General features: G+C 40.0%; 1 protein-coding gene across 3 annotated transcripts in view; it reads right to left on the bottom strand.

The window, feature by feature from the left end:
- MSH3 (mutS homolog 3) overlaps nucleotides 1-12903 on the bottom strand; it is a 119208-nt gene extending 106305 nt beyond the window's left edge. For 2 of the 3 annotated variants that reach the window (XM_066987708.1, XM_048054343.2), the window contains exons 1-8: nucleotides 12727-12903; nucleotides 11540-11663; nucleotides 10315-10538; nucleotides 6769-6972; nucleotides 5248-5364; nucleotides 4379-4496; nucleotides 2944-3089; nucleotides 1784-1950 (exon numbers count right to left, since the gene is read on the bottom strand). In XM_066987708.1, coding sequence (XP_066843809.1) covers nucleotides 1784-1950; nucleotides 2944-3089; nucleotides 4379-4496; nucleotides 5248-5364; nucleotides 6769-6972; nucleotides 10315-10538; nucleotides 11540-11663; nucleotides 12727-12834 — 1208 coding nt within the window. In that variant the 5' untranslated portion in view covers nucleotides 12835-12903. The remainder of the gene's footprint in view (nucleotides 1-1783; nucleotides 1951-2943; nucleotides 3090-4378; nucleotides 4497-5247; nucleotides 5365-6768; nucleotides 6973-10314; nucleotides 10539-11539; nucleotides 11664-12726) is intronic. The other variant, XM_048054345.2, reaches the window with a different exon arrangement.
- Between the last annotated feature and the right edge of the window lie 14 nt (nucleotides 12904-12917).

Genomic DNA, 12917 nt, shown 5'->3' with positions numbered 1-12917 from the left:
ACGTGCTTGCTTTGTCTGTTTTTTACGTAAATTTGCTTTCTTTCAGATTCCACTAAATTCTCAGTACACAACACTAACAGCAATGAAAAAAAGTTTTTAGTCTTCATTTTGGTGTATTTAGAAATATTTGGGACATACTCCTCTGTAAGTGATTTGCAAAAGGAATGTTATCAAAGTAACAGGAGTACCAGGGCAAAAATGTACATCTGTTGGCAACTGGAAAGTTTCTTCCTTCCTAATCTGATAGGAAGAATACTTCCTTTCTTCTGTCCAAGTCTTAAACCACCGCACTGCAAGAAAACACACTGATGTTGCTTGCCCAGTACGCCTATAGTCAGGCATCAACCTTTTCAACTCCTTATGGCTTTGCAGTCCACACAGGAGCTGAGTGAAGACAAGAGCATACTTCACTACAAAAGGTAAGCATCGCTGTGCCACTGAACAATGCCGAATATACCACTTTCACAGGCCACATTTTCTTAAGATCCCTAACACCGACTTGCAAGCTTTCAGTCCCTCTTCCCACTCTGGCCTCTGGTACACTCATGCCCTTCAGAGCTGAGTATAGCAACATCTGTGCGAGCTCCTGCAATGTGCCGTGAAAGCAGACTGCCTACCCACTACTTCATGTCAGCTTTTTATTTTTTTTCCTTGTAGAAGGAGACAAAGAAGGATTATGCTGGCAGGTGGGAAAGGAATGCCTGTGGAGCAGACTGATTAAGCTGATCAGCTGTCTGAAGCATTAGGGACAGCTACAAGATGGTGACACGGGCAGAGTTTAAGTGAGGGAGTCAAGGTAGAAAGCTGACAATCTATCAGGTGGTTACCGTCCACGTGATGGTGATGTATTTGTCTGTCTTTACAATATGGGAAGTGCTGACATTTGTATCTTCCCCCTAACACAAAACTGTGCCTATGCAATACATTCATTTTTCTTTGACTTTCTTTAGCTCCTATTTTGTTAACAGGTAAAACGAAACATATTTCTTCTGATTATTTCACTCAAAATAGAGTGAAACAGAACAGCCAAACTCTGTTCTGGTTCTCTACAATCAAGAGCTGTGTGGTTTAAAAAAAATACAAAGCTGTTTTCCCACAAAAATTGTATCTGCAAGATTTTGAATGTTTTATTCCCTTCATCTGTCATCCTACAAATTATGTCCTATTTTGGCTTTATTCCACAGTAAAACAAACATTGAAAACATTTAACTATTTTACCCTTGACACAAAGAGAACACAAAATATAAATGGATGATCAGATACAGTACTTCCAAGCCTGTATTAAAATTCAAGATAGTGTAGTAGCACAAGCAAAATAGAATACCAGTTGCAATGTTTTTTTAATATCTATCTACATTAATAGAAAAGAAATTTCATGCCATTTAGAGATATTAATACTATGACAAACAACAGCAGACACAGAGCACCACTTTCGAATCCCAAAGATGGGTGCATCAGCTCTGAAATAAAGCCAAAAAAACAACAAAACATGTGACTGGGAGTGTGGGATCAAGATGATCTAAATGAAAACAAAAAACATTTAGACCCGCTAATCTTTCAGAGGCCTGAGACAGAAGCCCTGAATTTCAGTCTAATTACAAGTAAAGAATGAGTGTTCAGAACTCAGTAGGATCCAGAGGATTTTCAACCCAGCAGCAAACTACAGACATTTTGAAAAGGGCTTTTAGGGAACTATACATCAATGCTTGCCTCTGGATATAAACCCCATCAATAGCTTAGATTTAATTAAAAACAAAAGAAAAAAAATCCCTATAGAACATACCTCATGGAGGTTATACTGTTGATGAGCTTTTCAGATTGATCTGACAAGCTGGATGGAAGTATTAGTTCAACTGGCTGCAGGCGCAAAAGCCGACTCTCTAATTCTAAGCGAGATGCGCAATCCCGAAAACTGTCAAAAACGACTTCTCCTGTAGTTGGTTGGACTGCCTGTCAAATAAAATAATATATACACATTCGGTATTTAAAGTTTCAGGGAGCATTTCAGTAACTCAAACTGTTAAGCCAGAAAGAAAAAATTTTGTATACAGTACAGAAGTTGCATAGCACCCTCACACTTACTGAAAGTGGAAGATCAAAAAATGCAATTATGTTCTTCAAATCTATATAGTAGCAAGTTCAAAAGACTATCACAACTTTGTGCTGGTAAATCACAACAATACCTTGGAAATGTAAACGTACTCTCGTTACCGTCAGTCCACCACTGCTCAACTCTTACTACTATCAAGAAGTATGCAAATCTACATAATTGGAAGCCTATGGAAGGTACATGCAATTCAGCATGGAAACTAATTGTCATATCGGCCCACACATTTTTTGCTCTCTCCCAGCTGCAGTGTGACATTCAAATGCAACTACAATCAAAATAATTTCAAATTAATGATCTATCAACAGAATGGGCTTCAGTTATCACTGTTTTGCCAGTTAAACAGTTCTGGTTTCAATCTTTACCATAAAAGAAAATACAAAGTGAAGTGTAAACAATAAAAACAGAAACAGTCCCTCCCTCTATAGAAAGTTATTTTGTAGAGGAAAAAACTGCTCGCATGCTTTAAAGTATTGTCCCTAAACATGTTTATACTCGAAAGTTAGTAAACTAACAGCTTTCTTGTATTTGGCTGAAACACAGCTATGTTTTCAAGCAATATGGCTGCAAAAAAACTATCATTTATATTGCTATTCCCGCAGTATGAATATTGGGAATATCCAGCTATCAAGTCCAAACCTATTGTGTAGTTTTCAGGTATTAAGCCATCACAATTCAAACACAGATGATATCTTACCTATACTTGACCCTGTTATAGAACAAACAAACTAGAAAAAACAAAGCACAGAACAATCTTGAATATAGGAAGACAATCACTCACCCCTAAGAAAAAATATATTAAAAACTTAAAATACTCATTTCTCTGTGAAACTTACCATAATGCCTATAAGAATGTCACCTTTCCTTCTGTCTTTTACGTTTTCTCCATTTTCACAAATACAGAGGAGGTAGTTATCAGGGACATCAGTTGTTACCTCTTCAACATCTACAGAATCGTCTAGCTTCAGCAAAGGGTTCACATGTATCAAGTGTTAAAAAAAAAAGAAACCGAACAACAGCATTGCACACAGATTTGTGTGGATTATTCAGAAGTCCTTCTAGATTTAAGTCTTTCTCAACTAAATTTTGTATTAGCCTTCTAGACTGAAGGTTTATTTTCCTTTTATTAGTTTAACTCCTGCTATCACTTTAGTGAATTTCAGATGACCGTCAGCAGGAGGACTGAAGTCAGTGGTTGTGTTCATATTACATGCAATTACACGATGCAGATTTCATCAGCTCAGGCAAAGGCCATCTTCAACTATGTCTGTGGGTCTCCCTGTTCAAGGAAGAGCAGTTATGTCAAACGTTAAACTACCAACTGATGTTGCACATGGACCGCTCACCTTAACTTCACATCTGCAAACCCCGTGCACCTAACAGAGAGAAGGAAATGCACTAGCATGCAACAATTGAAAAGCAAGCAATAGACTGACTAAAAAAAAAGTTCACATCTTAGCAGGAACATTAGGTTAACTTCATTAAAAATTTGTTGCATATCAGTCCACCACGTTGGGTCATACTGCTGAGCCTGCTTTCATCAGTTTGCCAGTCATTGCAAGAGAGTTTGTATGTACACTAGAAATCTACGTCAAAATCCTGTGACTATGTAATCTGCTTCCCTGATCTGTGCCCTAAGTGCAACCCGACAGGCATTAATCTAACAATCTTCTTAGCTCTCAGTATCTATTAAATACGAGTTCGAGATATTACAGAAAAAAACGTAACTGAGACAAGGCAGAAGTCAGGAAAACAAAAACTGGAAGGAAAGAAATTAAGAAAACAACTTCAGTGGTCAAAAGATGCTTTCATCTCCTTATTGCTTCTTCTTTGTTACGACAGCCAGGAGTTAATTACCTAGTTTTATTTTTTTTACAGTCTAGTGGTTTTAGTACCTTCTTTTCACTTAAAGCAAATTGTTGATACCAAACAATGAATTCTTCCTTGACAGCCTTATGAACTACTAATGCTTCCGTTCTCTATCTGGTCAAACACAAAGCTGAAGACGAGACCTTCAGGAACACTGCAGACTTGGAAAGTCTAAAAACAACTACAGAAAACACAAGCTCTGCTGTTTTACAACAAAACTAAATCCCTGTGTAAATTCTTTGTAAAGTCTGGATGACGTTTCATGACAACATAAAATTAAAGGGGTTTTATTCCCTGTCAGCCACTAAGCACCCATGTTCTGTCCAGGTGATAACACTGGTTTTATAGCATCTCATACACCTACGATTAGATTCTGGAAACAAATTCATTTGAAAAGGATATCTTCTCCAATAAGTGTAGACTTTGTATAGAGAGCGGTCAGTTTCCGGCTGAAGAGAGAGCTTTTGTTTTCTCCAGCAGCCTTCAGCGCTGCAGTTTCCATTTGTTTTATTACTCCAACCTAAAGACACACAGGAAAGAAACAATATTAGCTCCTTGATTTTAAATGATTATTTTTTTTAATAAATTTGGTGATTTTTTAAGATGTGCAAACTGCAAGTGCATCATTAAAGCTGAATGGGAAGGGCAGAGGCTAGCATCAATCCTACTAACAAGACTAGGAAGCCACAGCCTTTTCTTTTGCCTTCTCTATCCTTTTCTAACTGCCCTCTCAACTTCCTCCTCTGTGCTTCCTGCCATATTCTGAAACAAATTAGCTAGAGTTCATCACTTGCCAGAGAACGATTGCTGCAATCAATTTGAATTCAACAAGTCGTCTTCTGATAAGCAGAAAGAGGGAGATGTCAATAGAAAGCCACAAAGTTATAGGGAAGAGAACAACAACAGACAGAAAGAGAAAAAAATAGTATGGTCTGGGATGAGGAAAAACAAACAAGAGTACACATATTTACCTTTACTAAGTGCAAAGGCTGGATAAAAAAATAACTAAAAGAACTGTTCCAGAACTGTTCTAGAAAAAATGAAGCTACTTTTCTTTAAAATGGCAGAGGAAGCTTTAATCAATTTGAATTATATGGCATTCACTAGAATAGAGGAATTGCAACAAATGAAAAGTTAACCATTTTACTTGCAGAAACACGTACTAATACATTTCCAACTTCTCAGTTCAAATAAGACTCTGATACAAAAACTGCAAGTTATTTCAATGCTATCCTATACTGAACAGCATTTAATTAAAAGCCAGAGATTACCTTATATCCTTTTGCTACAAGTCGTCGCACATGGACAAACAATCTGTGAGTTGGTATACTGGCAGTCATAAAGTTATGATCCTGATGACAATAAATGTTTAGCTCTTTAGCTGCAATCTGCAACGTACAAGAAAAAGAGTCAGACAGTAAGTAGTTCAGGTCATCCACACTAGCTGCAGTCACAACAGAACTTCCGTAAACACAAACGCATCAAAATGCAGTACAGGAGCTTGTTTCTATGACAATACCAATTCACATTTACAATGAGAAGTCCACTGTCAAAATGAAAACATGACAGGAAAAAGCTCAGCATGGTGGGTCCTTCACCTTCCTGTCTTAACATCTTGTCACAAAGAGGGGCTTCAGTATCAGAGACTTCATATCAGATTATTACATTGCATCTTCACCCTTCCCACAGTGAGATAAATGACCCAAATTGAGCATGCATGGTTTCTGCAACACAGCTCAACAAAATTTCAAATATTTTTTACAATACTAAAAATGCAGACAGAACAATGTTAATGATGCTAAGCTAGCTAATCAACTAAAATACTGTAACATCATTATCAAACAGAAGTGGAGGCTAAATATGTCTAAGAAAATTAATAGCAACAGTTGTTGAAATATGACATTTTAATGTATGACTTGTATTTGCTTTTCTGCCCTCAGCAAGAAGATGGTTTCTCAGAATAGAGAAGGTGGTCTTAAACAGAAACTGCAGTTAAACACTGAATTGGGCATCTGGGTACTGTATTTCTATCTCTGGACTGTAACTGCACTAGCCAATGAGTAGACAAATTAAATAGTATGAAGTTGGTAAGAATTAATTAATTCCCAGTAACCAAACAAAGAGAAGCTTCTCAGTGGTCTTAAGTGAAATAGCACAGATCAAAGGGTAAACTGGTAGCAACCTTTTTGGCACAGACCACAGACAAAACATGCATAAGCTATTTATGAACCATCACTTCCAAGTGCTGTTTGCTGTGAAGTACTTTCCAGTTCCTACAGATCTGGCATGTGTGGATGCAGCATCTGAATATGCTTCATAACTGATCACATGTAACATCATGTCATTTTCCGTGGAACTACATCCAAGATGTTCTCTGCACCCAGGCTGTATCGATTCATCTACTTTACATCATTTGCTTCACTGTCTTCAAATCTGAAATATTCCTAGTAGATCTTGATCTGTGTCATGATAACGAATTCATCTGTAGAACTGCTTCAGCTTTAAGTCTGCCATGTAATTATTGTAGCACCCCAGTGTTTATTAAGTTCTCAATATGCAGGACAGCAAACGCTACCTTATGATTACAAAATAATAGACGCTGTTTTGGTTAAAGTGTCTGCGTAATGGCTAGTCTTACATTTAAGTACGCAGAGATTTTTCATCTTATTTTCAGGTATTAAAAACACTCATACAATTCATGTCCCCAGGAAGCCTCCTTCTGGAAGTGGCCATAGACCTACTAAGACACTGACACAATGCAAGTATCTTTCCAAAATCCTGACAAAAATTACCTCTGCATCTTCTCCAAAGAAGCGGTATTTGTATCCACATTCCACACACAACACAGCATCTTTATACTGTTTCTTCATTTCTATGAATTGAAGTTCCAACGGAGTGTAAATGCTTTTGGTTCTCTTATTAAGATTTGCATCTGAAGTATTTTCATAGCTTTTAAGGGATGCGGAAAACTGACTAAGATCACAGTGTGACTCCTCCTGTAAATAAAAGATGGAAAAGAATAGTTAAGAATCATCAAATAAATTAATCACCTCTCAAACCCTGACTCAGATTCACAATACAGCTAAAGACTGCTCTTGCAGTAAATAGTCTCAGGAACCGCAATAAGAGTATTAAAGAAGTTATACATAATACAGTTTATTTGGTTTTAAAAGGTCATGAAAGAAAAAGATTTTCCATCAATTAGTCAACTTGTCTTATGACAGTTCTTAGACATGGAAACCTCTCTCGTATCATGAGAAACCCTCTCGTATCATGAGAACACCTCAAGAGACATCCAGGCTGCAAAAACCTGGCAGTCTACACTAGCCACATTGTAAGAAAAGAATTACCATTCCAATTTACTGATGAGTAATTGCAGTGCAGACAGATTAATGATGTTTCAAAAATCCACAGTAAATCAAGAAATAAACCAACTCAGTCCAAGTCTGTTTGCTATCTCAAGCACCGAAACTATATTTCTTCCCCAGTCAGCACCATGCAAGTACAGCAAACATCCCAAAGTTATTTGTTCTTAAACAGAAAATCTGTACTACAATTTCTAACCCCCTTAACAGTTAAGGCTTGGGCCCACTTGCTCTACTGTTCATCACTTAGAATAACATTATGTAGCCTATGTCTGCCAAACAACTTCAGCTTTACAACTTTGATTAGTTCTGTATGGCAAGCATGGCGATGGATTCAGCCTTAATTTATTAAGTGCAGTGAACAACACCAATAAGGTGAGCTTCACTTCCATCAAAGTTCCTTCTAAATTACATCACAACATCATGTATTAATAAAATAGGTTAAAAAATAAATAAAATACAAAGACTACCTCTCCACATAAGTTTTTTAAGCACATGAGGGCACAAAACACGACTGATGAGACTATGCTGTGAGTTTCTGTATCTCGTAAGTTGCACTTTCTAAAAAGTGCCCCACGTAGATTTCAAGGAAGAAAGTCAAACAGATGTTTAGGAGCAACAATAACTCGGAAGAAAGATCATAAAAATCACACACACTGGGTCATGGGAACATAAAAGGACACAGTCACAAAACAATGGAAAAGAAAGAACAATTAGCTCTGATGTTAGCTGTGAATTGCAAAATTCCTGGAACTGCACACAGCCAGGGGATCACCCACTTAACAAGCAGACAACACAGCCCAGTGTTAACAGACAGGTACCATGCCTACAACTCAGATAGCATTAGAAGTCTCTACTGTAATCCTCGGCCTTTTATTGCAAGCTCTATTTTGACCCTCAGTCTTCAGCTGTCTTTGATCCAAGGTCTGTGCCAGCACAGCAGTATGACCGTGTCTCATCTTATAGAGAAAATCGTTGTGAGAAAGCATGTGAAATAAAGCCGTGAAAGGAAGTATGAAAAATAAAAACACACATGGAAGTTGAGTTGTTGCGATGGTATTAAGTTAGCAGCTCAAGGAATTTGGCTGAAAAATGCTAACAGGAAAAGGTGATAACTCAAAGAAAAAAGCAGGACAGAAACATCCAAGATGAGCCAATCCAAGGAAGTGAAGACAGCCCTTCCCCATCTGACTGCCTGGCCAGTACAGACTCAGCATGTGTCATATAAAGAAAAACAATAGCAGTGCTTTGCCAGGCAGGTCATGAGCCCTCGCTATCTCGCGAGCATATGAAGTAATAAATGATTGCTCTTTACTTTTCCTTTGCATACACCTTGCTTGCAGAGTCTCTCTGGAAGTGGTTAAAGCTGCCTCGTCATCTAGGCAGGGAGAGGTAAACTGCAATCATCATTTCATGTACAACTACCAATTGACTGGAATCACATGCTGTTTGACTACAAGCATCCAAGGATATGAATATGCAGTGGCAATACCACTATAAAAAGCACACAGGTGTTACTGCGTTGGAAGCCACCCCTGGCGTAGGAAGGCAGCAATACTGCACCAGCTGATACGTGGAAGATTAACAAACACATCGGTTCAAAGACAGAAGCCTGATTCTGCAGAAACATCCATCCACCTGATGCCTACAGCTTGGTGGAAGGAGGGTTACACCTGCCTTTCCTGGCCAAACACACACCTTACTGCAGTTACTGTAGCACACACATTTTTAACTGTTTATCTGTGCTAGGCACATATTGTCTCCAATGCTACTGATGTCACAAAGACAAAGAGATAAGTATTTTACACGCTTTTTTCACACACGATCTGTGTAAAACATATTTTTATAGGTCCTGCATCCAGAATTGGTTCCCACACAACTGTGAGAGATGCTATGGTATATTCTTTACATTAAACTAACAGAGGCAGCGTCTGGTGTCAGTGTAACCGGATGGACAGCAGGTCAGAAATTGAGAACTGTCGGACAGACAAGGGTTTGGAAAAGAGAGGAGATGGAAGCACTTATCTGTATTCACCATCTGACCACAGCTGCATAATCCCTCATCACAACATACATTTATTGCAACAAGCCATTCATTTCACTCTTCTTCTTTTGGTCTGGCGTTCACACAACCCAGACACCACAGTTTTAAGATTACAACCTCGAGACAGGAAAGGTCAAATCAGCTGTATAACCTTCTGCACTGCCACCAGACGTGAAGCTTAGTTAAGGAACAGTTTACTCCCAATGCAACAACAATGCAGTAAGCGTAAAAGAGCCTTTTAGGGACTGAATACTTCAAGCTGAGCAAGGTGATCCCAAAAAACAAGTAGCCAGCATACCAAATGCACAAAGGTTCCCCTGAACGTGTTCACTCAACTCACCCACAATTAAAGGAGAAGCAAGATACTCTTTCACTCTTACTGACTTGTATTTTAGGTATCATTACAGTAAGTTTTCATGGGAACTACCTGTATCTTCTGCACATGAAAAGAAACACTAACACATTTAGTAGATAGAGCTACTAGCAACTGAATTAAGCTACATCTCAGCAAAAACTCTGATTTATATTTTTGCAAAGACATCTCGTAGGAATTTTACAGCCCCTGTCAGAACTGGTGGAACTGAAAGAAAGCCAAGCAAAGGACCACACTGAACATTTGTTACTACAATATTGTAGGTTAGCATGTAATTAGAGACACGCTGCCAGTGTTTATGCTCTCTAATCACTGCTTACTAACACAATGCAATATTTAATGATACCTCTGAAGAGCTGCGAGAGCCATTCTACTCACTGTGCTAAGAGTTCCAGGAAAACATCCACACACAAACACTGGTCTATTGCGTCATGCTAAACTATTTACTGACAGAAAACAAAATACTCAAAATGTAAAAGGAATCTTGTGCCTAAGCTTTCTTTTTTAAACCAGAAAAAAAGTCATCTACACAGCACCGGACCACAGCTCTACTTACCTTCTGAGCAACCTTTGGGTTAGTGTCCCCACACTGAAGAGGATTTTTCAGTTCTGGATTTCTCCCAGTAATACTGGGACACTTTTCCAAGTACATCGATTGTTTCTCTCGAAAACTATCCTCCCGGACTCTGTTACATTGCTGGTCTGAATCACTGCAGAATTCTCTCAGTCTGTCTAGAGTTTGCAAACATATCCCGGGCTTTTCACACTTCTGAGGTTCTTCTTCAGTAAAAATACATAACAAAAAATAGATTAGCAGATTATTTTCTAAAACGTCTATTAGAATGACATCAAAAAGTAGGGAACTCCAACTTTTTGCTTAATCTCTCTCTTCCCTCTCCTCTCCCATTGCTTTCATTCTGCCGACCTGACAGAATTGTGCATGCAAGTAACTTGGTTATATTTTCTGGAGAGTCAATATTCCTCACTTGTATGCTTCTTCATATATGGAAAAATAAGCAAAATTATTTTCTGAACTGATAACTGCAGAGCCACGAAACTAGCCGAGAATACTGGGAGATGAGTTATTTTTCAGCACAGCTTTTATGCAGACAATGTTGTTAGATGATGGTGTCCCTTAATGATAATTCAAACCATCACACCCACAAAACTGAATATAATACCTACTTAAAAAATATGTAGAGGACAACTCTTTCACAAGAATTGTAAGTGTAATAAAGTTTACATTAGCTGACTTGTTTTTCTGCTAGCATCATTTGTTAAAATCTTGGTTCAAAGCCAGATGCAACACAGGCATTTTTAATGTAATCAAGTAGCTGACACTTCATAGTCCAGGGCACTGCATTGGAACTATTTACGCTGAGGTGGCCTTTAGGTACCTCAGTCACAGGCCAGGCTGCACGCAGCTGTCAGGTGCCGGTCAACCTGCAGGCCGAGTCTAAAAGACACACTGCTAAACCAACACAGAGAAGGAAGTTGTAGCATTTCTGCCAGGACTTCACCAACTAAACGACTTGTCAAAGCTGAGTCAGCTGAAGGGACTTTGCAGAATAATTTCAGAGCAAGGCTCAAACACCTAGCTCGTGAACCACAAACATGTGCTTTAAAAGTACAGCTAGTATGCCCACAATGGCTCTTCAAAGATACATCTTACAATCAACAGATGCTTCCTATAATATCTGCAGAAAATTCTTTTTACGTTTGACAATGAAAAACTGTTTATTGAATATAAATTCTTGAGGTCTTGTTTACAGTCAACTCACTTTTACCCTGAGTCTTCAGTGGGTTAAAGATGTCATCCATGGTACTCTGTCGTGCCTTGGTCTTCTTTTCACATGGTTCATTGTTTTCAGACGATGTTCTCCTTTTTGCGCCAACTTCAACAGCCTGAAACAGAAATTAAATAGAGAAATTCAGTTACTTTTCTTCCTTTTCCAATCCTCTATGAAAGACAACAATACACCTGAGAACTTCATAATAAGATAATGCAAAATACAAATTAACTTATGACATACAAAATCCTTAACTATTTTAACAATCTACATTTTTGTTTATAAAACAGTTCTAACATGCAAGGCCACAAGAGTGAGAAAAACAGTGTACTGTGTGAACAGGCTGGCAGTTGTGCTAAAAAAGGAACACTTCGCAGCTGCAAGGGCTTCAAAAGGCAGCTTAGAGCTACGTCTGTAGCAGAGAACTGAACCAGCACTTAAGCCTTCCTGTCACTCCCCATACTACCACCCTGTGTGTAAATCAAATCTCATCTGTAAACCCCAGTTTCCATAGCTCAGTCCCTTCTTCTGGGCAGATGCTGGCTCTTCACCTCCACGAGGCTCTACTTCCCAAGGCCTCCAATCTGATGGTGGAAGAACATCTTCACCACACCACGCTGGAAGGCCTTGTCCCAAATTTAATTCCTAGGCGTGAACACCCATCATCACCCCGGGTGTGTATAAAATACAGTACTTTTGACTGCTTCTCCATGGGTGTCTTTTGACAGACGCGTGCTTTTAACACTTTGTGATGGGCAAATTCACCGATTTACGCCTGTTCCCCCGTCAGCGTGCTGTGACAGGCAGAAGGCAGGAAGTAAGGCCAAATACACAGAAGCAACTCGCAGCAGCACGACGTTTAGATGTGCTTTAAGGACAACAACGCGGCAGCTGCTTTCAGCAGCTCGCATCCGCATTTTGGGTGGCCACCCTTGGTGCTTTAAGCGAGTTACCAGGCAAACCCCATCCCCACGGCTCGACCTGCCACCTCCCCGCGCCGCATCCACACCTCCCACAGCAACCTCGTCCCAAAGACGACAGAAAGGGGCTGAAATACCCACGCAGGGCCATGAGGGGAGGGGGAAGGCACCCCAAACCCCACTCACGGCGGGGAGACCACGCGGCGGCGCCGCCCCAAGCCCCAAATCCCCAGCCCCCCGACCACTGCCGCCCCGCACCGGCTCCGCGCCGCTCGCCGCCGGCCCGAAGAAGCGGCTGAGCACCGGCTGATGGCCGACACCGCCTCCACAGCCACCGCCGCGGTCCCGCCGCCTCCCCCGCGGCATGGCCGCGGCACCCAGGACGAGGCCTCGGCCCCGGCCGCGCCGCCCCCGCCGGATGCGGTGCCCTCAGAGCGCCCGCCCCGGGC

Source organism: Anser cygnoides, chromosome Z (assembly GCF_040182565.1).
Source record: "Anser cygnoides isolate HZ-2024a breed goose chromosome Z, Taihu_goose_T2T_genome, whole genome shotgun sequence".
Classification (NCBI taxonomy): domain Eukaryota; kingdom Metazoa; phylum Chordata; class Aves; order Anseriformes; family Anatidae; genus Anser; species Anser cygnoides.
Note: the sequence above shows the minus strand (reverse complement) of the source record. Positions and strands in the feature narration are given on the sequence as shown.